Genomic DNA, 27,663 nt, shown 5'->3' with positions numbered 1-27,663 from the left:
TTCTGCCAAAAATCAGATGGGAAAATATTCCAGTGTCCATGAGGAGAAAATATCAATGAATTTTCAATGTTTAAAACAGCTTTTTTTCACCTGGAAGCTGTTCCTTCACAAACCAATATCAACAAAGCAGATAGAATGGTGAACTTCATAGCCAACCTTGGTTGGGGCAGTGAGTAGTCTGGGTGGGATGCTCTTCGGTGGGTCAGTGTGGACTCGATGAGCCAAATAGCCCGCTTTCACACTGTAGGGATTCTATGATGGAAACATGCTGTGAAACTTGAAAGGCTTCAGAAAAGATTTACAAGGATTTTGCCAGGATTGGAGAGATTTAATTATAGGGAGGGGCTAGATAGGTTGGGGCTGTTTTCCCTGGAATGTCGGAGGCTGAGAGGTGACCTTATAGAGGTTTATAAAGTCATGAGGGACAAGGATAGGTTAAATAAACAAGGTCTTTTCCTTCGGGTGAGGGAGTCCAGAACTAGAGGGTATAGATTTAGGGTGAGAGGGGAAGGATTTAAAGGGACCTAAGGGGCAACATTTTAAGGCAAAGGGTGGTGCACATATGGCATGAACTGCCAGAAGAAGTGGTGGAGGCTGGTACAATTACAACATTTAAAAGGCATCTGGATGGGTATATGAATAGGAAGGGTTGAGGGGGATATGGGCCAAGTGATAGCAAATGGGACTCGATTAATTTAGGATGTCCGGTTGGCATGGATGAGTTGGACCAAAGAGTCTGTTTCCGTGCTGTACATCTCTGACTCTGATGTCTGAGTGGGGTGATTAAAATATCTAGACATGGAAATAATGTTTATCCACACTCACCTGTCTCTGACAACATTAATGGTCGTCAATCCCATAGCTTTGGCTATCTGAATTGCTGCTTGGCCAACACCACTATTTGCAGCATTTTGTATCACAGAGTCACCTGTAAAATACCAGAGTGTGACAGATTTCCACAACTTTTCAAATGTACTTCAAACAAAACAGGCAGTCATCCTATCTGCTTAAGATATGCACCTTCAAATTTCTATTGTTAATGCACAAAAATTGCAATAATAGCATGTCTTTGATACCAGAATCAAATGCACTTTTCCTCTTATTGACGGCCAGTTGAAATAATTATGTCATCGGCAAATTTGATGGTGAAAGATCAACATCAAATTTGAGAAAACTTAGTTCTGCTTTTTGTCAGTCTGATGTGATTAAACATAAAACAAAAGAACACCTGAGCAGTAATTTGTCATTGAGAATCTCCATATAATAAAAACAAGCAAAGATATAATTTAAAACCCATCATCCAAAAGCATCCATCCTGACAGACAGACTGTCTTGGAAGAGAAAGAATGTCTGACAGCAGAGTGCCCATTACCTTCATTACATTTATCCTTGCCATGAAGTTATTTGCTCTGTTGGTTAGACATCTGTAGAATTAGAAGGAAATAAAACAACAAATGGGAGTGGGTGGGGGTGGGGTATGGAACTACTACTGCTGACTTTGCAAAACATTGAAGTCAAAGGAACAGTGGTGCATATTAGATTTTAAAACATAAAAACTGAACTAAAAGAATCTTAAACTGTTATCAGAAGTACTAGCCAGTTTATCTATCATACAGATCAAGATGTTTGTCAATTTAACAGGGCTCATTCCATTCAAGAATGCTCTAACTGGCAACAGTACACCTAGATTAGGGACTGAAGAAAGTCAGCTGGGGATGCCATTTATGTGGTGAGTGAGTGATGGGACGGGGCCACAAGGGGGGCAGTGGGGGGGGGGGGGGGGGAAGAGATGGCAGGGCAGTGAGGGGGCACGAGTTAGGATAAGTTAAATTTTGGGTAAAACAATGGCAATGTGAATACAGGTGAAGTTGAGGTGTCCAATATATGTTCTTTGTACAGTGTGGTGGGTGCGTGGAACATTTAAGCGACTCTTGGGTAGGCACATGGATAATAGTAAAATGAAGGGAACTAGGTTAGTTTGATCTTAGATTAGAATAAAAGGCCAGCACAGCAGAGGGCCTGTACTGTGCTGTACAGTACAGTTCTATATTCCTCATTTTGGAAGGAAGAACAAAAGAATGGGTTATTATTTAATTAGAGAGAATTACAGAAAGCTGCAACACAAAGAGACTGAGGGGTACTTGAAAATGAAACAATGTAGGGGCAGCAGGTAATGAGGAAGGTTAATAGGTGTTGTCTGTTACTTTAAGGACATTGGAGTTTATGAGCAGTGACATCTTACTGTATCTGCACAATCTGCTGGTGAGATCACATCTGCTGGTGAGTACTGAGTGTAGTTTCGGTCCCATTATTTGAGAAAAGAATTAAATCATTGGTAACGTTCATAGAAGGTTCACCAGGATGATCACTGTCACAGAAGGATCATCTTGTGAGGAAAGACTAAACAGACGCAAATCATTGTGATTGAGAAGAATGAGAGGTGATGTGATTGAAACATACAGGATTCTTTAGGGGCTTCACACGGTAAATGCTGAGAGGATGTTTCCCATCATCGGAGAGTCTAGGACCAGACTGTACAGTCTCAGAATAAAGGGTTGCCAATTTAAGACTGACAAGAAGTGTTTTTTTTTCCTCAGTGAGTTCAGTGTCTTTGGTACTGCTTACTAAAAAGAGCAGTGGGGTCACAGACCTTTAAATATTTAAGACTGAGATAGGTAAGAGTCTTTATCAGTAGGGGAAATCAAGGGTTATAAGGAAAGAGCATGAAAGAGGATATGAGGAGTGCTGAATCAGCCATGATCCTACTGAATGGTGGAGTAGGCTTGATAAGACCAACAGCTTACTCTTGCTCTTGCTCTTGCTCCTATTTCTTATGGGCTTATGGTCATCTTCTCCATTGATGCCAATTTTAACTGCCTTACAATTCCTCTGGAATTCTGTCTAAATAGCCATTATTTTTCATATGACTGAGTGTGCATGGGCTGTTCATCTCAGATTTTATGACCAAATGCAGATCTATCTTACCCAAATTTCAAAATTGTAGCAGGGATTATCAGATAGTGGAGAAGTACCAGATCTCTTAAGATGCACAGATCACCTTTGCTACTTCTCTTTGGACAAATATGAAATACAACACATTTATTGTTAGTAACCAGTATCCACTTCTGTCCTCAAAGCTTTAAATAGCTTAGTTACCATGGAAACAAAGATGTATTCTCCAAAAGAACAATGTGAAGTTAAAAGCACACTGCATGGTAGACTGATTAGTAAGATTAAATCACATGGGATCTGGGGAGAGATAGCCCATCAGATACAAAATTGGTTTGATGGTAGAAGATGGTGATGGCAGAGAGTTGTTATTTGGACTGAGGCCTGTGACCAGTTGAGTGCTGCAAGAATCGGTTCTGGATCCACTGTTGTTTGCCATTTATATTAGCAATTTGGATGAGAATACAGGAATTATAGTTAGTAAGTTTGCAGATGACACCAAAATTGGTATTATAGTGGACTGTGAGGAAAGTTATCTAAGAACTTGATCAGATGGTCCAAATGGACCAAGTAGTAGCAGACTGAGTTTAACTTAGATAAATGCGAGATGTTGCATTTTGGCAAGGCAAACCAGGGCAGAATTCACACAATTCAGTCCTCAGCAAAGGCCTCACCTTCATCCCCCTACGCTCCCAGATTAACAAAGTCAACACGCAGCGAGACATCGTGCATTTCTTCCCCCACCTTCGCCTCCCCGCTTACTTCAACCAGGACTCCCGCCCACCCTCTGACGACCTCTTCTCCCGGCTCCAACACACCCCATCCACCTGAACACCCCGTGCTGGCCTCTTACCCACCCTTGATCTTTTCATAGCCAACTGCCGCCGTGACATTGACCGCCTCAACCTGTCTACCCCTCTCACCCACTCCAACCTCTCACCTTCGCAGCATGCAGACCTCCACTCCCTCCGCTCCAACCCCAACCTCACCATCAAACCGGCCGACAAGGGAGGCATGGTGGAAGTTTATATTGCTGAGGCTAAACGCCAGCTCGTGGACACCTCCTCCTACTGCCTCCTTGACCATGACCCCACCTCCCACCACCAAACCATCTCCCAGACCATCCATAACCTCATCACCTCAGGGGATCTCCCATCCACTGCCTCCAACCTCACAGTCCCACAACCCCACACTGCCCGTTTCTACCTCCTGCCTAAAATCCACAAACCTGACTGCCCCGGCCGACCCATTGTCTCAGCCTGCTCTTGCCCCACCAAAATCATTTCTGCATACCTTGACACGGTCCTGTCACCCTTAGTCCAAGAACTCCCCACCTTCGTTCAGGACATCATCCACGCCCTCCACCTCCTCCATGATTTGTGCTTCCCAGCCCCTAATGCCTTATCTTCACCATGGACATCCAGTCCCTATACACCTCCATCCCCCATCACGAAGGCCTCAAAGTCCTCCGCTTCTTTCTTTCCCGCCGAACCAACCAGTACCCTTCCACTGACACCCTCTCCACTGACACACTCCATTGACTGACTGAACTGGTCCTCACTCTGAACAACTTCTCTTTCCAATCCTCCCACTTCCTCCAAACCAAAGGAGTAGACATGCGCACCCGCATGGGCCCCAGCTATGCCTGCCTCTTTGCTGGATATGTGGAATAGTCCATCTTCCGCAGCTACACTGGCACCAACCCCCACCTTTTCCTCCATTACATCGATGACTGTATCGGTGCTACCTTGTGCTCCCACGAGGAGGTTGAACAGTTCATCCACTTTATTAACACCTTCCACCCCGACCTCCAATTTACCTGGACGTCTCAGACACCTTCCTAGACCTCTCCATTTCTATCTCAGACGACCGACTCAACACAGACATTTACTGTAAACCAACCGACTCCCACAGCCACTTAGATTACACCTCCTCCCATCCTGCTCCCTGTAAAAATGCCATCCCATATTCCCAATTCCTTCGCCTTCGCCACATCTGCTCCCAGGAGAATCAATTCCAATACTGAACAACCCAGATGGCCTCCTTCTTCAAAGACCGCAATTTCCCCTCAGATGTGGTTGACAATGCTCTCCACCGCATCTCCTCCACTTCCCATGCCTCCGCCCTTGAACCCCACCCCCCCAATCGCCACCAGGACAGAACCCCACTGATCCTCACCTCCCACCCCACCAACCTCCAGATACATTGTATTATCCTTCGTCAATTCCACCACCTCCAAACAGACCCCACCACCAAGGATATATTTCCCTCCCCACCCCTATCAGTGTTCCAGAAAGACCACTCTCTCCGCGACTCCCTCATTAGATCCACACCCCCCACCAACCCAACCTCTACTCCCGGACCTTCCCCTGCAACCGCAAGAAATGCAAAACTTGCACCCACACCTCCCTCCAAGGCCCCAAGGGATCCTTCCATATCTGTCAGAAATTCACTTGCACCTCCACACACATCATTTACCGCATCCGCTGCACCTGATGTGGCCTTCTATACATTGGGGAGAGAGGCCACCTACTTGCGGAACATTTCAGAGAACACTTCTGAGACACCCGCACCAACCAACCCAACCAGCCCGTGGCTCAACACTTCAACTCCCCCTGCCACTCCACCAAGGACATGCAGGTCCTTGGCCTCCTCCATCGCCAGACCATGGCAACACGACACCTGGAGGAAGAGCGCCTCATCTTCTGCCTAGGAACCCTCCAACCACAAGAGATGAATGCAGATTTCTCCTCCCACCTTTTCTCAGTCCCAACCCTAGGACTCAGCACCACCTTTTTGACCTGCAATTTTCTTCCCGACCTGTCCGCCCCCACCCCCTCTCCGGCCTATCAACCTTACCTTAACCTCCTTCCACCTAGCGTATTCCCAACGTCCCTCCCCCCTACCTTTTATCTTAGCTTACTTGGCACACCCTCCTCATTCCTGAAGAAGGGCTTATGTCCGTACATCGATTCTCTTGCTCCTTTGATACTGCCTGACCTGCTGCGCTTTTCCAGCAACACATTTTTAAGCTCTGATCTCCAGCATCTGCAGTCCTCACTTTCTCCTAGCATTCACACAATTAATAATAGGGCCTTGGGGAGTGCTGCTGAAGAGGGGACCTAGGGGTGCAGGTTTATAGTTCCTTGAAAGTGGTATCGCAGATCGACAGGGTGGTGAAGGCAGCATGGGCATGCTTGTCTTTATTGGTTAAAATATTGATCTTCGGAGCTGGGTTATCATGCTGTAGCTGTACAACGTTGATGAGGCGGCTTTTAGAATACTGCACACAATTCTGGTTGCCCTGCTATAGACAGGATGTTGTTAAACTGGAAAGGATACAGAAGAAATTTATGAGGATGTTGAAGGGATTGGAGGGTCCGAGTTATAAAGAGAAGCTGTATAGGATGGGACTTGTTTTTATGGAGCATTGGAAGCAGAGTGGTGACCTTATAGAATCACAACGGGAATAGATAAGGTGAATAGCCAAGGTCTTTGTCCAAAGGTAGGGGAGTCCAGAACTAGTGAGTATAGGTTGAAGGCGAGAGGGGAAAGATTAAGAAAGTGACCTGCAGGGCAAGTTTTTCATGTATGGAATGAACTGCCAGAGGAACTAGTGGAGGTGGGTACAATTGCAACATTTGAAAGACATTTGAATAGGCACAAGTTTAGGGAAGGTTTAAAGGGATATGGGTCAAACGTAGACAAAGAGGACTACTTCAGGTTAGGATGATCAGTCAGCATGGATGAGTTGGACAAAAGGGTCTGGATCTATGCTATATGACTATCTACATGCTGGAATTGCAAAAATAAGTTCAATTCTCAAAATGTATTGATTATTTTGAATTGAATAGGAATACATACCAGGCTTCAGTGTCTCAAAGTCATGCAACATTCTATAGGCAGTACATGTGTTGACACCCAAGGTAGCAGCACACAGAAGGGGCAGGTTATTTGGAACTTTACTAAAACGATTCATGTTGTCTACTGTTTCTGTTCTCCAGGTTCCTGTAAAAAAAAGTAACACTTTGAAGTAGAGAGTCTAAAATTCAATTGCCCAAGTTTCAAAATGAATTGATAGTTTAAGTAATGAATACACATCCAACAGTTCACTACATATTCATCGATGTCCTTAGTATTTAAAAATGTTTAATAAATTATTGAAATAAAACTACAGGATATACATCTCGTAAAACAGCATTTATATGGTTAAGTACATTAAAAAGACTGTTCATTGCTATTTAGAACAAAATATTTGTTTATACATAGTATACTAAAGATAGATTGTTCCTTTAGTCAATTTATTTTAAAAGGAAGCTAGACAAGCAGATGAGAATGAAATAAATAGTTAACTTAGAAAAGGTCTCTTACTTACCAACAAAAATAAAGCACAACTGAAAGCAACCACAGAAAGAGGGATCAATGTAAAAAGGTGGTGGTGGTGGCGGCAAAGTGGTATTGTCACAGGACGAGTAATCTAGAGATCTAGACTAATTCCTCTGGGTATAGGAGTTTGAAATTCACCATAACAGATATTGGAATTTGAATCAATGAAAATTTGAAATTAAAAGCTACATTAATGGTGGAACAACTGTTGATTATTGTGAAAACCTATTTGCACCACTAATAGTCTGGCCTACAAGAGAGTCCAAATCTACAGCAATGTGGTTGACTCTTAAAATGCCCTATGGAATGGTCCTAGCAAACCAGTCAGTTCAAGTGGCAATCAGGGATGGGCAATAAATGACAATCCACATCCCACATGAAATAAAAACAGGCTTTCTTCAGGTTTAAAGTGAGCTTTGATGCAGAGAACAGAGAAGCCACTCCACAGCTGGTAGAGATCTGATCAGTTTTTTTCTATATCTTGTTACAGCTGTTTGGTTATCACAGAATCAGGTTGGCACTGTGGGTGTGAATATTACTAGCCACGAGTTAGCCCAAGTCTGGTAGTTACCAGGTCTTGCTTCATTTTAGCACAGAATGCTTCAGTACGTGAAGAGTCACAAATTAGGTAACCATTCAATGTCACCATTGCGTAATCATCAGTGAAGATGCCAGCTTCTGAATTTAATCAGAAAGTCGCTAACTGCAGCAGCTGCAGATTGGTGGGCCTAGGTCATGACCCTGAGGAATTCCTGCAGTGATGCCGGTGACTGAGATGATTGACCTCCAACAACCACAACGGTCTTTCTTTGGGCTCGGTATGACTTCAATCAGTGGACCAATTTCCCCAATTCCGACTGAGTTCAGGTTTGCTATGACGTCTTGATATTATACAGAGTCAAATTCTGCCTTTTTGTTAAGGGCTATCACTCTTACTTCACTTCTGGAGGTCAGCTCTTTTGTCCAAGGCATTAGTGAGATCAAGAGCTGAGTAACTCTGGCAGAACTCAAAATTATCATAGGTAAGAAGGTTATGGCTGAGAAAGCCCTGCCGGATTGCAGGATCCACAATTTCTTCCATTATTATGGTAACCATCAAATGAGCTTTTTATTTCATGTTATTTTGTTAAACAAAATGAAATTCCACCAGCTGCATTGGAGACATGAAAGTTCAAGTGGTTGTAATGCAAACATGCAAAAATATAAGAACAAATAAAAGAGATTATTTTGCTGGCAAGGGTTCAAATACAGTTACAAAACAAGGGTCCAAAAAGCTGGTTCAACCTTGAGTGCTTTCTAAAAAAAAATGAAAAATGAGGTAACTATTTATAAAGTATACATGCATCTGCAACACAAGAGTTGGGGCATATTTTTAAAGTGAGAGGAGAGAGATTGAAAAAAAGAGAGACTCGAGGGGCATTTTTTTTTGTTTAAAAGCTTAGAGGGTGGATTGTGTAGGAAATGAATTCCCTGAGGAAATGGTGGGTGAGGGCACATTTACAACATTTAAACTACACTTAGATAACTCCATGAATAGGAAAGGTTTGGAGGAATATGGACCAGGAGCAGGTAGGTGGGACTAGTTTAGCTTGGGATTATGTTCAGTATGGATGGAAGAGTCTATTTCTGTGCTGTACAATTAGACCAGAGCATTAGTCCAGGAATATTACGTGTATGCCACTGCAATATTCACAGACACAAGAACACAAACTTTAAAAGGTTCTCAATGAATTAAGGTGGAAACAGGGGCTGGTGACAGAAGAAACACTATCAGTGGATAGTTGCCGTGGAAACTGATTCAGTGATGTGAAAGGTGGGTCAAAGTGTGCCTTGTTCAGGGAGATAGGGGCATTATAAATAGAGTCATAGAGATGTACAGCATGGAAATCCAACCCGTCCATGCCGACCAGATATCCTGACCCAATCTAGTCCCACCTGCCAGCACCCAGCCCATATCCCTCCAAACCTTCCTATTCATATACCCATCCAAATGCCTCTTAAATGTTGCAATTGTACCAGCCTCCACCACATCCTCTGGCAGCTCATTCCATATACGTACCACCCTCTGCGTGAAAAAGTTGCATCATAGGTCTCTTTTATATCTTTCCCCTCTCACCCTAAACCTATGCCCTCTAGTTCTGGACTCCCCAACCCCAGGGAAAATATTTATCCTATCAATGCCCCTTATAATTATGTAAACTTCTTTAAGGTCACCCCTCAGCCACCAACGCTCCAGGGAAAACAGCCCCAGCCCGTTCAGCCTCTCCCTGTAGCTCAGATCCTCCAACCCTGGCAACATCCTTGTAAATCTTTTCTGGACCCTTTCAAGTTTCACAACATCTTTCCAATAGGAAGGAGACCAGAATTGCACATAATATCCCAACAGTGGCCTAACCAAATGTCCTGTACAGCCGCAACATGCCCTCCCAACTCTTATACTCAATACTCTGACCAATAAAGGAAAGCATACCAAACACCTTCTTCACTATCCTATATACCTGCGACTCCACTTTCATGGATCTATAAACCTGCACTCCAAGGTCTCTTTGTTCAGCAACACTCCCTAGGACCTTACCATTAAGTGCATAAGTCCTGCTAAGATTTGCTTTCCCAAAATGCAGCACGTCGCATTTATCTGAATTAAACTCCATCTGCCACTTCTCAGCTCATTGGCCTATCTGGTCCAGATCCTGTAGTAATCTGAGATAATCCTCTTCGCTGTCCACTACACCTCTAATTTTGGTGTAATCTGCAAACTTACTAACTGTACCTCATATGCTCGCATCCAAATCATTTATGTAAATGACAAAAAGTAGAGGACCCAGCACCGATCCTTGTAGCACTCCACTGGTCACAGGCCTCCAGTCTTTAAAAAACCCTCCACCACCACCCTCTGTCTTCTACCTTTGACCAGTTCTGTATCCAAATGGCTAGTTCTCCCTGTATTCCATGAGATCTAAACTTGCTAATCAGTCTCCCATGGGAACCTTGTTGAACGCCTTACGGAAGTCCATATAGATCACATCTACTGCTCTGCCATCAATCTTCTTTGTTACTTCTTCAAAAAACTCAATCAAGTTTGTGAGACATGATTTCCTATGTACAAGGCCATGTTGACTATTCCGAATTAGTCCTTACCTTTCCAAATACACGTACATCCTGTCCCTCGGGATTCCCTCCAACAACTTGCCCACCACCGAGGTCAGGCTCACTGGTCTATAGTTCTCTGGCTTGTCCTTATCACCCTTCTTAAACAGTGGCACCATGTTTGCCAACCTCCAGTCTTCCAGTGCCTCACCTGTGACTATCGATGATACAAATATCTCAGCAAGTGGCCCAGCAATCACTTCTCTAGTTTCCCACAGAGTTCTCAGGTACACCTGATCAGGTCCTGGGGATTTATCCACCTTTAACCATTTCAAGACATCCAGCACTTTCTCCTCTGTAATCTGGACATTTTGCAAGATGTCACCATCTATTTCCCTACAGTCTATATCTTCCATATCCTTTTTCACAGTAAATACTGATGCAAAATATTTATTAGTATCTCCCCCATTTTCTGTGGTTCCACACAAAGTCCGCCTTGCTGATCTTTGAAGGGCCCTATTCTCTCCGTAGTTACCCTTTTTTCCTTAATAAAACCCCTTTGGATTCTCCTTTATTCTATTTGCCAAAGCTATCTCATGTCCCCGTTTTGCCCTCCCAATTTCCTTCTTAAGTATACTCCTACTTCCTTTATACTCTAAAGGATTCACTCGATCTATCCTGTCTGTACCTGACATATGCTTCCTTCTTTTTCTTAACCAAACCCTCAATTCCTTTACTGAAAATGTGTTGCTGGTTAAAGCGCAGCAGGTCAGGCAGCATCCAAGGAACAGGAAATTCCTTTTTTTTTTGCCCGAAACGTCGAATTTCCTGTTCCTTGGATGCTTCCTGATCTGCTGCGCTTTAACCAGCAACACATTTTCAGCTCTGATCTCCAGCAACTGCAGACCTCACTTTTTTTTCCCTCAATTTCTTTAGTCATCCAGCATTCCCTATACCTACTAGCCTTCCCTTTCACCCTGACAGGAATAAACTTTCTCTGGATTCTTGTTATCTCATTTCTGAAAGCTTCCCATTTTCCAGCCATCTCTTTACCTGCAAACATCTGCCTCCAATCAGCTTTCGAAAGTTCTTGCCTAATACCGTCAAAATTGGCCTTTCTCCGATTTAGAACTTCAACTTTTAGATCTGGTCGATCCTTTCCCATCACTATTTTAAAACGAATAGAATTATGGTCGCTGGTCCCAAAGTGCTTTCCCACTGACACCTTAGTCACCTGCCCTGCCTTATTTCCCTGAGACCCTTTATAATTTATATCGTTTAGAATAAGTATAGAATTCCAATGGAATTGGTCAAAGCACAAGGTCACCGTGGCAATAAACCAGTAGCATATGGGTGTTGGTTTGTTTTTGCGAAGGGCTTTACAATGAACTCAGGTCATGATTTTAAACCAGTATGTGCCTTCTCAAGTGTTGATGGAAGTATGTTTGCACAGAGGAGGGATTAACACATCGGAGACAGAAAACATTCAGACACTGTTTAGCAGAATTTGGATAAGCCAGTTAAATTTAAAGAAATCTGACTCATTTTGAGAAGCAACATACAAAACGCAGTTGGGAGTAATACAGGCCTCCAATGCAATTAATGTTCACCAATAGGAAGAGTTATCAGTATACAGGGACTTGCTTATCATTAATAAAATTTCCTTGAGACCTTTTAAATTTCAATTATTGAAAAAGGCAGGCTCCTTCAAGAAGTAGTGAAACTGTAAAACTAACAGGGAACATTTCTGATACCAATGGTCAATCCTGCAACTCGTTCCGGTGTATTCACATACATTGAAACATAACTTCGCGAATATTCAATTTCCTCTACGTTGTATGGTGAAAGCTGATATACACATCACACCATGATGGTGCTTTATATGTCTTACAAAAAGGCAATATCAGGTGAAATTACTTGGGTTTTTGATAAAGAAAAGGTCCATGTTGACTCAGTAATTACACCAGATACTGTGCATGAAAACAATAATATTGTAGAAAACAAGTTATCAATTTTTGTGTGTTGGAATGTGCTGGTGATTTAAGCACACAGTCCATTTAATTTTCTTTGTGGCTCATTTGTAAAATTTCAGACTGCTGCATGGCCTTCCAGCTGCTAAAACAATTAAAATGCTATAATTGGTCTCACCCTTCCAATGGAGGATGGAAATAAAACTCAGCAGTATATGGTCTACCTTTTTTTATAACAATTAATCCTTCATGTGAATTTACTTTTTTTGAATTCAGTTTATTAAAATTCAAAACAAATCCACTACTCCGATGAAGCAATCACAGAATGCTGGAGAAACTCAGCTTGTCTAACAGCATCTGTGGAGAGTGAAAAACAGTTAACATTTTGAGTCCTGTATGACTCTTCTTCAGAAGTGAATGAAGAAATCATCTGCATATAGATGGCTTTGTTAAATGTCAAATGTGAATTCTATTTCTCTCTCCACAGATGCTGCCAGACCTGAGTTTATCAGTGTTTGCCTCATATTTCCAGAAAGCAAAGTATTTTGCTTTTAATTTTTTAATAAAATTGCTTTGTTCAAACTCGTGCAGATTCTGCTTGCTCTCCCAAGCAGAAAATGACTGAGTTGCTAGGAGCAATGTATACAAGCCAGACTGTTTTTTGAAAGTTACTACTTTGCATAGAAAACTATAGATACAGTAATCATCTACCAGATTTCATTAAATGTATTCATCAAGTTTCAAATCACATACAGGAGAAACAGTGATTTTACATCTATAGATTTCAAGAAACAAATTGTAGTGGCATACCATTTGACTCTATCCCTCGTTTGCCATATTTTTATTGTAAAGCAAGTATAGAAACTTACCCAGCCCTGCATCAGATGGTATTATCCAGTCTCCTGGCTTCAGATTAGTTACTTTACTGCCTACTTCCAGAACTTGTCCTACTCCTTCATTTCCTCCAACTGCTGGAAGATTGGGGAGAATTGGATAGGTACCTGCAAAATAAAAAACACTCATAATATAAAGGTACGAGTAGATTAGACTATATTCCCTACAGGATAGAAACAGGTCCTTCGGCCCAACAGGTCCACCCTGATCCTCTGAAGAGCAACCTACCCAGACCCATTCCCCTATTTTACCCCTGACTAATACACCTAATACTATGGTCAATTTAGCATGGCCAATATAGCCTAACCTGCACAGCTTTGGATCGATAGAGGAAACCAGAGTACCTGGAGGAAACCCACGCAGAGTGTGCAAACTCCACACAGTCACTCGAGGCTGGAATCTAACCCGGGTCCCTAGCACTGTGAGGCAGCTGTGCTAATCTTGACTGCACTCAACATTTTGTATTATTTTGTTAATTGCCCAGTTTGTTGGACTATATGACGATGTACGATTAAGGGGGGGCTGCTTGCCCTTCATTACTGAAGTTAGAGTCTTAAGCCACTTGCAAAAAAAAGTGTCTTTTTGTTTTGGGTTTTATTTGCTTATTCAATGAAACCAACATTGTGGTTAAGTTACTTCATTCGAAATTCAGAGATTTGGATTAATGATTCAAAGATGAGTACAAATCCCACTACCTAGGAAATTTAAATTCAGATAATTAAATAAATCTGGAATTAAAAAAGTATATCATCAGTATTACTTATCATTTAGCTACCAGAATGTCATAAAATGTCATCTTGTTCACATATGTTCTTTAAGGGAGAGAATCTGATGTCATCAGCCAGTTCAAAATATATGTTACTCCAGACCAACCAACACGGCCCTCCGAAATGGCCTCAATTGTCAATAATGTGACACATCACGATCTTGTAATGAAAATTGAGGGTTATCAGCAATATCCACACACCATGAAGGAATAAAAAAAAATGCAGTCCAAGAAATAAATTGATAAATCCAGAGCATTTTCCTTGCAAAAAAAAATGTTCAAATCCAGTTCACACTGAGAAATAGCTTCCTCTCTAATGGCTGTTTAGCAGTTCTAGGACAGTCTCTCTACAAATTCAGACAGTAAAACAATTAATTAACAAATCCTAACTTGACCAAAGTGTTTTGACAGCACGAGAACCATTGATGTGAAAATGAAATAGCTGGTTTTGACAATTCAGGCCAGACTCAGAATGAAGCAAGTGTAATTTCCTGAAAGGTACCTGCCATTTCAACTTGCTAAACTAAAAGTGGTTCTTTTATAGATTCCCGTGAGATTGCAGCTTCCACTGTGACTTCAGCCCAGCAGATTGCTGTATGACTTGCATACTTGGCATGTCTTCATATAGGAAGACCAAAAGGAGACATTTTTGTGTGGTGAAAGGAAGTCGTACTATAAATTCAAATTACTTTCAACATGCCTCTGGAAAACTTTCAAAATATCAAAATACTGACAAATTTAATAGCCGCAACTGGAACAGTTATAACAGCCAGGAGAACAATAATCTGCCAGAAAGTACTTTTAGGACAAATGTTATGACAGTGTAGCAGAATTCTATATCTTTAAGAAAGTTAAGCACTAGCAGAATGACCTGACAGCATCAAATGCTCTGAACAAGATACAATGTAACCTTTAGATCCAGCAGCAAGTGGAGCTGGTGGTCTGGAGACAAAAACAAATTTGAATTAGGCCAGTTTAAATTATACCCCGCCAAAAAAACCCAAGCACCAATCCAGTTTGAATTTGTATATTGATAATATTAAAAAACAACGACATAATCCGATGCTTTCAGGGTATACAAGCGAGAAAACGTGAACAGTTGGGGAGAGAACTGCCAAGTCACCAGCATGGATAGATTGCCTGAAAAATAACTCTCTTGAAAGGTACCTTTATTGATGTGTGACCTGTGAAACAGAAATCCTTAAGAAGGAAATCTACAGAGGAAGATATAAAGAGAAAATTCGACAGCTGCCTGGTTTTGAAATTTGAATTTTAGTAAATCTTAATCGAGTTTTTATCGGACTAGGGAAAGTAAAAGATAGGTTTGAGGAAGGAGTTGTAAATATTTCTCTAATATACTTTAAGAAATAAAGTTGTTAACATTTACTTCAAATAGTTCTTGGCCTCTCAAAGCTTCACAGATTACTGCACGGGATATTTTTTTCTGTATTGCTAGTTTAAATTAAGCAGGGAGGCTTACCAGTGTCGTAATACAACATATAGCAAATTATTCTGAGCTAGAATCAGCGTGTTTCTGGTAACATCATAGAATGCGATTCTTTTGGGAAAATGAGTTGCAAATGCTGTCAGATTAAATGCATCAGCTTTTGTAATTTGCTCTTGCTGGGTCATTAAAAACAAATTTTAAAAATGATTTGGTCAATTGGTAGTGTTTGGAACCATGTGGATTTGTTGACAATGACATTCTTGATTGGGGTTGTTCACCTGGGCAAATAAGGGAGGCCTGGCTGACCAAAACAAATAGGAGGTTCCACCTGCACACACACACTATGGGTGCTGGGGAAAAAATAAGCACTACCGCAGTTAGGCAGTAGTGTGGGGGTTAAAAAAAATATTAAAAAAAAGAGATTCAGAATCTCCTCAGTTCGGGGGACTGACTCCAAGCTGGCAGTGTCATAGCCAGTGTACTGTGCACATGTAAATAAAGGGTGACTTGGTGATGGGATACCAGCAGCTGTGCAGTTATTTCACTATCCAAACATCTTTCCTCCTACCCTAATTTCCTGGAAGTGCTGATCTAAAGTTAGAGGATGCAAAATCCTCTTAAATTTGAAATGACGCTTAGAATTTAGCTTAATAAATCATTTAAAAATACAGTCTAAAGTAATTTTGCTGAATCAGGTTAAGCTGAATGCAAGCAAGCGTATGTGGATCTGTTTCTCTAAATTATGTTAGAATAATTTTTTATTCTTTCAGAACATGTGGACATCACCAATACAATCAATATTTGTTGGCCACCACTAATTTCCATTGAACTGGGGGATCAGTTGGAGTTGCAGTTACAGGCAATAAGGAATTTACAGGAGCTAGGTGTTGTGATGGATAGCAGTTGGAACAGAAAAAAGACACAGATATGGTCTGGTAGATGGGTTAACTCCATGAAAGGTAGGAGGGTTAGGCAGGTTACGCAGCAGTCTCCTACGGCTGTGCCCATCTCAAACGAGTACCGTGGTCCATCTGCAGGGCATACGTTCCAGGACCTACCGCAGAAGCCTGAAACTGCAGATTAGAGCGAATCCATTCAATTAAATGGGAAACATACCTTTCCACCAACCTTCTGGCCCCTGGTTCTGGAACATTCCCTGTAACATGTTCTGACTACGATAAACTGTGCATAACTGAAACCACGGAAAACAATTCCGCGGATACAGGAGTCACCCTGTATGATGTTTTGGAAAATGCAGCGGGAAATGGACTCGGGGAATGTAACACAAACAGCCAAGTTTCTGGTTCTGAGAATGGCTCTAAAGCAATGACGGGCACACCAGGTTCCAGGGGATCCATTGTGGTAGGGGACTCTCTCGTCAGTGGCACAGACAGACATTTCTGCAGGTGACAGCAAAAAGTCAGAATGGTGTGTTGCCTCCTTGCTCAGGATTAACAGGGAGATGGTGTAGAATGTTCTCAAAGGGAAGAGGGACCAGGAGAGGGTCATTGTACACATTGGAACTAACTACTTGGGAAGGGAAAAGGATGACATTCTAAAGGGAAAATATATCAACTTAGGCAGGAATTTAAAAAGGAGGTCCACAAGGGTATTAAATATCTGGATTACTGTTGTGGTTCTGTTCGCCGAGCTGGAAGTTCTTGTTGCAAACGTTTCGTCCCCTGGCTAGGCGACATCATCAGTGCTCTGGAGCTTCCTGCGAAGCGCTTCTTTGATGTTTCTTCCGGTATTTATAGTGGTCTGTCCTTGCCGCTTCCGGGTGTCAGTTTCAGCTGTCCGCTGTAGTGGTTGGTATATTGGGTCCAGGTCGATGTGTTTGTTGATGGAGTTTGTGGATGAATGCCATGCCTCTAGGAATTCCCTGGCTGTTCTCTGTCTGGCTTGCCCTATGATAGTAGTGTTTTCCCAGTCGAATTCACGTTGCTTGTTGTCTGCATGCGTGGCTACTAGGGATATCCCTAGTAGCCACACATGCAGACAAGCAACATGAATTCGACTGGGAAAACACTACTATCATAGGGCAAGCCAGACAGAGAACAGCCAGGGAATTCCTAGAGGCATGGCATTCATCCACAAACTCCATCAACAAACACATCGACCTGGACCCAATATACCAACCACTACAGCGGACAGCTGAAACTGACACCCGGAAGCGGCAAGGACAGACCACTATAAATACCGGAAGAAACATCAAAGAAGCGCTTCGCAGGAAGCTCCAGAGCACTGATGATGTCGCCTAGCCAGGGGACGAAACGTTTGCAACAAGAACTTCCAGCTCGGCGAACAGAACCACAACAACGAGCACCCGAGCTACAAATCTTCGCACAAACCTTGAACATCTGGATTACTCCCGGTGCAATGAACTAGTGAGGTTAGGAATAAGAGGATAGAGCAAATGAACGGGTGGTTGAAGAGCTGGTGTAGAGGAGAAGGGTTCACATTTTTGGATCATTGTAATCTCTTGTGGGATAGATCTGACTTGTACAAGAAAGACTGATTGCACTTGAATTGGAAGGGGACTAATACACTGGCAAGGAGATTTGCTAAAGCTGCGCAGGAGGATTTAAAACTAGTAAGGTGGGTGGGGATGGGATTCAGGGAAATACTGAGGCAATAGATCAATCTGAGACTGATACAGTTGGGAAAAGGAGTGAATCAAACAATCAGGGCAACCAGGAACAAAGCAGAGAACAAGGTAGGAGTGATCAATTAAACTGCATTTATTTCAATGCAAGAGGCCTAACATGGAAGGTGGATGAACTCAGGGCACGATTAGGACCATGGGAATGGGATATCATTGCAATTACAAATTCATAGCTCAAATATGTACAGGCCTGGCAGCTTAATATCCCAGGATATAAACGCTGTAGGAAGGTTAGAAAGGGACAGCAAGAGAGGAAGGGGAATAGTGTCTCTGATAAGGGATAGCATTACTGCTGTACTTAGGGAGGATATTCCTAGGAGTACATCCAGGGAAGTTATTTGGGTGGAACTGAGAAATAGGAAAGGGATGGTCCCCTTATTGGGATTGTATGATAGACTCTCAAATAGTCTATCAAAATTGTAAGAAGATCTCTGTTATCTCTAAAAATAATAGGGTGATTTGGCAGAAACTTTTAACTTTCCAAACATAGACTGGGACTGCCACAGTGTTAAAGGTTTAGATGGAGAGGAATTTAAATGTGTACAAGAAAACTTTTGATTCCGTATGTGCATGTACCAACTTGTGCAAAACTTGACTTACTCCTGGAAAATAAGGCACTGCAGGTGAGTGAGGTGTCAGTACGGAAGCACTTTGGGGCCAGTGACCATAATTCTATTAGTTTTAATACAGTGATGTAAAAGCATAGACTGGATATAAAAGTTGAAATTCTAAATTAGAGGGGGGACAATTTTGACAGTATCAGGCAAGAACTTTCAGAAGTTGGGGGCAGATGTTCGCAGGCAAAGGGACAGCTGGAAAATAAGAAGCCTTCAAAAATAAAGATAACCAGACTCCAGAGAGAGTTTATTCCTGTTTGGGTGAAAGGCAAGCCTGGTAGGTGTAGAGAATGCTGGATGAATGGAGAAGTTGAAGTTTTGGTTAAGAAAAAGGAAACATATGTCAGGTAGAGACTGCAGAGATCAAGTGAATCCTTAAAAGAGTATAAAGGCAGCAAGAGTACACTTAAGGAGGAAATCAGGAGGGCAAAAAGGATACATGAGATAGCTTTGGCAAATAGGATTAAGACGAATCCAAAGGGATTTTATAAATAGAAGGACAAAAGGCTAACTAGAGTGAGAACAGGGCTCCAGATAAGGATCTGAAACCTGAATGCAGGCTGAGGTAACTAGTTGTTGGCAGGGACAACCGCTTAACAGATGCTCATAATAACTTAGGCAGCAATAAAATGGTTTCTTGACGCAAATAACATGACAAAATGGCTTTGAGCCTGCAAATTGACAATTCTGCTAAAGCTGCATAAAATGGCTTTTAAAGTTACTAACTGCTAATTCTGCTATAACTGCATAAATGACTAACCACAGTCTGCTACAATAGAGATTAGCAGACAATGGTCCTACAGCATAGGAATAACTAGACTAGATCTGACATTATTGGCCATCCTAACTGATCTTCAGATGCATGTGCAATGGCTCGATTAGTGAAATAAGGGTGGCCCAAGTGTTGGAAAACAAAGTTGGTTCCCAGGAAATATCACTGGACCAAGTAACTGTCAAACAAATCAGTATCATCTGTTGATTGGTAATTGTTTGAAAGAACTATGCGATCATGGCCTGTACCCTTCTTTAAGAAAAGCATAAAAAGAAAAGCTTTGTTTGAAGCCATGTGTGCAGCTCCTCTGAGGAATACTGAAATGCTCAACTTGTGCGTTCCTGGATGTTCTGTACCTGGCTGAATGAAAAAATAAAGAATGAAGTCTGAAAGAACCAGACTGATTGTGAGTGCTTACTGACCGATCAGCTTGAAGTTTAACCCTTTGAGATTTGGTTTGGTAAAAGGATACCAGCCTGTGGAGTTATTTCAACTTTAAATAATTTTGAGCAACATGCCTTACTTGGAAACAGGTTAACACAGGTGGTAATGCAGGGATTCTGAAACAAAAATCAGCAAAGGCCAAACTGAACAAGACTATTCATAACTGAAAAGATGGCTTAATGCTTGTAATTAGTGCTTTATTCCTTTTTCAGAGGATACTATATTTCTAGCAATTCTGTTTAAGGTTCAGCAACAGCATTCTTTCTCAATTCTTTTAAATCCAGCTAAAGATAAGATAAATATAATTGCGATTTATTGAATGCAAAAAAATGTATTTTGTTCTTCAGAATTATTTGTAAGCAGAATTCACGTGTTGTTGAAAACAGTTAAGCTTAGAAACAATATACCACATTACCTTGAACCATGTTGATATCCGAGGGATTGATAGGTGCTGCTAATATTTGGGCCCTAACATCAGAATCACCAAGCTGAGGAGGTTTGAGTGTTTCAAGCCTGCAATAGAAGAACAGTGTTCTTGACCGATTAAAAAAATATTTAACTGTGGACAAATCCTAATTCCAAATTGAATCAAACTATTTAATAAGCCAAGAATGAAAAGCACAATATAGGTTTTGAGCTTTTTTTCCTATGATGGAACAAAGTTTACAACCAAAAAAACCTAATCAATAGCCTGACTGACTTCCCTTAATTTTTGCTGAAATACCTTATATAACCATTATATTTGTGAAACATGTATATTCAATCATCTTAGGTGAAAGGGCCCCTTGACGGAATTAGTTTCTATGCATGGATTACCACTGCATGAACACCCACTACAGTATTAAGATTTCATAATGCACAAGACCTTCAGTCACAAAATTTAATGTTTCCCCAAAAAGAAGCAACAGATATCATGTATTATTTTGCCTTGAAGTGGCTTTCTGCTATCAGTGGTGTGATTAACAGCAAACTCACTGTGCTTCCTGAAACTAGGCCAGGTTCATGGAAACCACAATGTTATAGTGGCTTACAACATAGAAAATTCTTGGAACAGCACAGTTGCTCAGTGGTTAGCACTGCTGCATTTTCCTGCTCCTTGGATGCTGCCTGAACTGCTGTGCTTTTCCAGCACCACTAATCCAGAATCTGGTTTCCAGCATCTGCAGTCATTGCTTTTGCCTCAGCGCCAGTAGAGTCCAGAGATGAGGGGGCTAGGTAGATTAGCCATGGGAAATTTAGGGCGACAGGAATAAGGTTGGGAGCTAGGTCTAGGTGGGATGCTCTTCAAAGGGTCGATGTTGACTCATTGAGCTGAATGGCCTGCTTCCATGCTGTAGGGATTGAATGATGCTATGAATTTATGAAAAATGCCCTTCAGCACATCAAGTCTGCACTAGTTGACATCAAGTTCCTAATCATTCGATCAAAATTCGGAAGTTGCCATTCACATATATTCTTAAAGCAGAGCCCAGAGAGCCTTACTCTGCACTAAGTTCACTATAACTGAATTAAGAGCTCAAAAACAAAACCATGTCTATAACAGGAATTATTCCCACTATCGACTTTCACACAATTGGGTTGCAAAAAAGTACGACAATTATTGCATATTCCTTCAAATTAATGATGTATTCTTATTTCATGAAATCATGAGATTTCAATTTTTGCTTTCACTTCAAGTCTTACAGTTTGTTTGGTAATGATAAGTTATTTTTCTTGAGATTCTTACACACTTGATGCAACAGCAATATGCCAACTTCTGTGAACAACCACCAAATTTTATTAAGCAAATATAGTACAAACCTTGGAGAAACTCTTAACATTCTTTGCCATGCTTGCAAAGCGTGTCGAGGGGTCTCTCTGAACAAAGGAACAGTTTTTCCTTAATACAAAACCTTTACATCTCAGTCAGTAATGCCCATAAGACAATCCCTAGCCACTCCCGACAGTGTAGTGGCCTGACCATCTCCAGAAATAATGTAATGTAAATCATCCCTTAATGGCCAGATCTGGCATGAACTGTATTTTTTTTTGTAACTGTATGGTGCTGTAGGAATTTCAATTGCAAATGTTTTAATTGATTTCTAAATAGCTGATGGTGCAAATGCCTCTGAATGGCAAGGGGTGACAATGTAAATTCCTTACATTCTACCTGCAGAACAGAGACATCCCATCCTAACCCCGGGGCATTCAATTTCTTGCGAGTCAGCAGAGCAAATTAACTCTTTAATATCTCAGGTACAGCACCTGAAATCGAAACAAATATAATTTTTAAAATTGTATATGGTAAATATACTGCAGTGAAGACATTCTATGGAACAGCTTGGGCAAAGAAGCTTCACTCTACAGCTACTGGAAATGAACATTAACAACTCTACAGTTACTAATGATACTGGTTACTAAATCCAGTAGGCAGCATAACTAGAAAAAGGTACACAGCTGAGTTGTTCAGGGCATTTCTGTTAGGTTTCCTGCTTTTTCTGACATTAATTGTACAGCATACAACTTCAAAATTTATGGATAACAAAATATGGAAGCATTGTGAACTGTGTACAGCTTGAACTTTAAAAGGATGTAGGCTGATGGAACAAAGAGATAAGTGGCAGATAAAATTTAATACAGACATGCATGAAGTCATTTATTCGGATAACAGAACAAGGATAGGGAGCAAAGTGTACAATTCAATAAGGCATTCAGGAGCAGAGAAACCTGCGGATATGACAGTATAAATCTATGAAGGTGGCAGGGCAGGTTGTTAAAGCAGATCATATAGAATACAAGATCCTGAACTTTATAAATAGGGCCATACAGCACAAAGGCAAAGAGATTATGATAAGCTTGAACAAAAAAAAACTGGTTTGGGCTGAAAAGGAATATTGTGTTCATTACTTGGCACTACAGAGAAGGATATGAAGGTATTGGACACAGCATAGAGAAGTTTTATGAAAACCATTCCAGGGACTGAGAAAGTGTATTACTTGGTTAGATTGGAGAAGCTGGGGTTGCTCTTTGAGAGGAAGAGATTAAGTTGAGATTTGACAGACATTCAGAAACATGACGATTTGGACAGCACATCTCCATGGCAGATGGGTCAAGAATCGGACAATGCCGATTTAAGGTGATTGACGCAAGTATAAAGAGGACATGAGGAGAAACCATCATGTTTACAAAGTTTAAGATGTGGAATGTCTCTCGGAGACCAAGTTTCAATCTTGGTTTTCAAAGGGGAATTAGACAATTATCCGAAGAGCAAAAAAATTGCAGGGCTACGTGGGAAGGAGAGGAATGGGAATAAGGGACTTGCGGTTTATTTGCAGATACTGATAGGATAGAGCAAACAGTTCCCTTTTGTGTTGTGATGATTCTATGCTCATAAGGTTCTATAGCATGCAAGATACAAAATCAGAAACACAATCAGAAGACCTTATCTAAATCTCAGGTATAAAATCATCAGAGAGGAATCTTGTTGTGCCGAAGTAATGTTCTTACCTCTAGACCAGAAGGTCTGCCCCAGAGGTGTGTCATGACATATCTGAGCAGGTTGATTAAAAATATCTACAATGATTTCTATAATAGAGTTATTGTCACTTATATCGAAGGACAGTGAAAAACTTTGTTTACGAGCAGTACAGGCAGATCATCGCAAGAAAGGATGTACAGATCAAACAGACTTAAGACAGAGGCATACCAGTTACATTGTACAGGGTGTGGGCCAGGTGAGCTCAAAATAGCAAGATCAGCATTATTTCAGGATAAAGGTTCCATTCATCCATCTAATAACAGGCAGGAGGAAGCTGCTGGTACATGTGTTCAGGCTTCTGTATCTTCTGCTTGATGGAAGAGGTTGTAGGAGAAAGTGAGGATTGCAGATGCTGGGGATCAGAGCTGAAAATGTGTTGCTGGAAAAGCGCAGGTCAGGCAGCATCCAAGGAGCAGGAGAATCGATGTTTCGGGCATGAGCCCTTCTTCAGGAATGAGGAAAGTTTGTCCAGCAGGCTAAGATAAAAGGTAGGGAGGAGGTACTTGGGCGAGGGGTATTGGAAATGCGATAGGTGGAAGGAGGTTAAGGTGAGGGTGTTAGGCTGGAGTGGGGGTTGGGGCAGAGAGATCAGGAAGAAGATTGCAGGTCAAGAAGGCGGTGCTGAGTTCGAGGGATTTGACTGAGACCAGGTGGGGGGAGGGGAAATGAGGAAACTGGAGAAATCGGAGTTCATCCCTTGTGGTTGGAAGAGGTTGTAGGTGATCATTACCAGGGTGAGACGGGTCTTTAATGATGTTGGCAGGCTTTCCACAGCAGCAGGCCATGTAAATGGAGTCCATGGATGGAAGGTTGGCTTCTGTGATCGGTTAGACTGTGCACACCACCTTCAGTAGTTTCTTACAGTCCTAGGCAGAGCAGTTGCCATACCAGAAAGTTATGCACCCAGACAGTATGCTTTCAATGATGCATCAGTAGAAGTTGGTGAGGGTCCTTACGGACACCAAATTTCCTGAGCTGTGAGAGGAAGAGGCATTGTTGTGCCTTGGCAGTCGCATCTATGTGGGAAGTCCAGGACAGGTTGTCGGTTATTGCCATTCTGAGGAACTTGATGCTCTCCACCCTCTCAACCTCAGTTCTGATGATGTGGATGGGGGAGCGTTCTCCTGTCTTTCTTTTAGAAACCCAGATTATGATTTCATAAAAAAGTCTATTGTACCGCACCATAAAAAATACAGCAGTGGTTAGTTTCTAAGTTTTATTTCACCAAATCACAACTTTTCCTCCTCTAGCTTTAATTATTAAACCAAAATTTTATAAACAATAACATTCGGCTACAAATGATTAACTCAAAGGAATATCAAACTTCTACATATTATTTATCTTACACCTGTGCTACAGAATAATTATTTTGTGATATAATCAGAATTTGAAACAACTAAAAAATCTGCATCGATCAGGATTGAAGAAAGATGATATTAAAAAGTACTCTGGATACTCATCACAAAAAACTGATCCTGTTTAATGAGAAATTAAAAGAACTACGGGTGCCGGAAATTAAACAGAAATTGCTGGAAAACCTTCAGGTCGGATAGCATCAGTGAAGAGAAATCAGTTAACACTTTGAATCTGGTGACCTTTCTTCAGAACTGCAGGGGAAAAAAACATCAACACCACAGGGAATGCTGTCAGCTTTAATCACTGATGGACTGAACATGACTTCAGAACCATAATTTCTGAAAGCAAAAGAAACCTATTTCTCAGAATGTAATTTTCTTTAAAACGTCTGTGCATTCACACAGTTCTTAAAAAAATGTGTTAGCAATAAAAGTAGAATATTTTGAATTGCCATTCCAAAATGATTTCAACTCACTTTTAAAAAAAAACTACTCTTTTTGCATGGGTTTAGCATTTTATTCATTCAAAAGATAAATTAGTGGCTCTCAAGAATTGGTAGTATTATTAGATTCTTAGTTGTTTTATGGTGCAATGCTGAATGATTTGGTGCTGCCACATTTAGAGACTGAAATGAAATTGCAGCAAACTTACTATTTGAGCTTTAATTAAAGACTCACTAATCACTCAATCAGCAAAATCAAATTGTTTTGAAGAATTATTTGAAATTATTTGAGGCCCAGATGTAGAGATGAAATAATTTAAACATTTAAAAGAAAAATAAAATTCATAGCAGCCTGATAGCAGTTGAAACAGAGCTTTAAACTATTTGAGAGGAATTTTAAACTGAATAGGTGAATACAGGTATCTGAAACATCAGACATGCAATATTTGACATCTCAAGTTTGCGTAGTTATTTACATCAACAATCCACCTGTTAGAAATCATCACTCACTATCTGGATGATTAGTATTTCATTATGCCTGGAAGTAAAGTTTTACGACTATGTGATAAAGTTTTTTGGTTGGATGGAATGGAGTTTTTCAAAAATTCATACCACTGTGTATATTTTGTAGGATGGAACACAAAGGCTGCCTTTCTGGGATGTCTTACTACATAATTCATCATTATATGTCATCTTTTATTATTGCAATATAATTCTAAACACATTAAGCAAGAATTATTACTGCAGTGCACTTTGATGAATCAAGTGGGATAATCTCAAAATTATTTTACGTAGCCCTGGCTTCAGAATGAGTGCACTACAACCGCTAACATTGCAAATCAAACTTTTATGGTGCAGTTATCATCCAACCAAATGGCAATTTATACAAAGCACAATCACAGAAATCAATGTTATCCTCAAGCTGAAAAATCAGAAAATGTTTCAGCATATGTTTCATACTTTCAGAGAGAGAATCCACTTTATTAAAGCATTGAAAAAAGAACTCAATAAATTTGGAAAGTGACCAGGACAGGAATTGTAAAACAGGGTTCAACCAAACATCACACAAATGAAGGCAAAATATACATAGCTGTTTTCTAATGCATAGATTTCTAATGTTACACATTCAGGCCTTTTTGCAACTCAGTCAAGTTTATATTGATTTGAACTAGAAAACTGATATACATTAAAAAATAGGAAACATGGTTGCAGCTTTGAATGATCATGAACAGTTCGTCAGACAATTGGGGAATTTTAATTTCAATATTTTTAAAAGGTGTTAAAAGAAATGATCAAAATGCCACTGACATTTAAAATTAGTGTGCGCGTTGCTTGGCTGTTCTAGTGGTAGAACAGAGAATATTAAACATGTTGCTGTGAATTGGAATATTAAGTATACATTTTTCAGTTATCACATTTGTATGACTCAACTTAGCAATTTAAAAACATTACCAACCAATTGAGGAATACTTTAAATCACTTTGAAATTTAGTTTATAACTCTGAACAATAAATTGTGAATTTAAACCAAACAAAAACAGGATTTCAGCACATAATGAAGTTTTACATATCCCCACCCCTTTCCGCCTTCCGCAAAGACCGTTCCCTCCGTGACTACCTGGTCAGGTCCACGCCCCCCTACGACCCACCCTCCCATCCTGGCACTTTCCCCTGCCACCACAGGAACTGTAAAACCTGTGCCCACACCTCCTCCCTCACCTCTATCCAAGGCCCTAAAGGAGCCTTCCACATCCATCAAAGTTTTACCTGCACATCCACTAATATCATTTATTGTATCCGTTTCTCCCGATGTGGTCTCCTCTACATTGGGGAGACTGGGCGCCTCCTAGCAGAGCACTTTAGGGAACATCTCCGAGATACCTGCACCAATCAACCACACTGCCCCGTGGCCCAACATTTCAACTCCCCCTCCCACTCTGCCGAGGACATGGAGGTCCTGGGCCTCCTTCACCGCCGCTCCCTCACCACCAGACGCCTGGAGGAAGAATGCCTCATCTTCCGCCTCGGAACACTTCAACCCCAGGGCATCAATGTGGACTTTAACAGCTTCCTCATTTCCCCTTCCCCCACCTCATCCTAGTTTCAAACTTCCAGTTCAGCACTGTCCCCATGACTTGTCCAGACTTGTCCGACCTGCCTAGCTCCTTTTCCACCTATCCACTCCACCCTCTCCTCCCTGACCTATCACCTTCATCTCCTCCCCCACTCACCCAATGTACTCTATAATACTCTCTCCCCACCCCACCCTCTCCTAGCTTATCTCTCCACGCTTCCAGCTCACTGCCTTTATCCCTGAAGGGCTTTTGCCCGAAATGTCGATTTCGCTGCTCG

General features: G+C 41.3%; 1 protein-coding gene across 2 annotated transcripts in view; it reads right to left on the bottom strand.

Annotated features, from left to right (window-relative positions):
• Positions 1-27,663, bottom strand: part of LOC132829885 (enoyl-[acyl-carrier-protein] reductase, mitochondrial-like) — a 68,410-nt gene that overhangs the window by 30,410 nt on the left and 10,337 nt on the right. Inside the window, exons 2-6 of one of the 2 annotated variants that reach the window (XM_060847292.1) lie at positions 22,140-22,241; positions 20,413-20,510; positions 13,262-13,393; positions 6,814-6,957; positions 826-928 (exon numbers count right to left, since the gene is read on the bottom strand). In XM_060847292.1, the coding sequence (XP_060703275.1) occupies positions 826-928; positions 6,814-6,957; positions 13,262-13,393; positions 20,413-20,510; positions 22,140-22,168 (506 nt within the window). In that variant the 5' untranslated portion in view covers positions 22,169-22,241. The remainder of the gene's footprint in view (positions 1-825; positions 929-6,813; positions 6,958-13,261; positions 13,394-20,412; positions 20,511-22,139; positions 22,242-27,663) is intronic. The other variant, XM_060847291.1, reaches the window with a different exon arrangement.

This window comes from Hemiscyllium ocellatum, chromosome 30 (assembly GCF_020745735.1).
Source record: "Hemiscyllium ocellatum isolate sHemOce1 chromosome 30, sHemOce1.pat.X.cur, whole genome shotgun sequence".
Lineage (NCBI taxonomy): Eukaryota > Metazoa > Chordata > Chondrichthyes > Orectolobiformes > Hemiscylliidae > Hemiscyllium > Hemiscyllium ocellatum.
The sequence above is the reverse complement of the archived record's forward strand: the minus strand, read 5'-3'. Positions and strand labels throughout refer to the sequence as shown.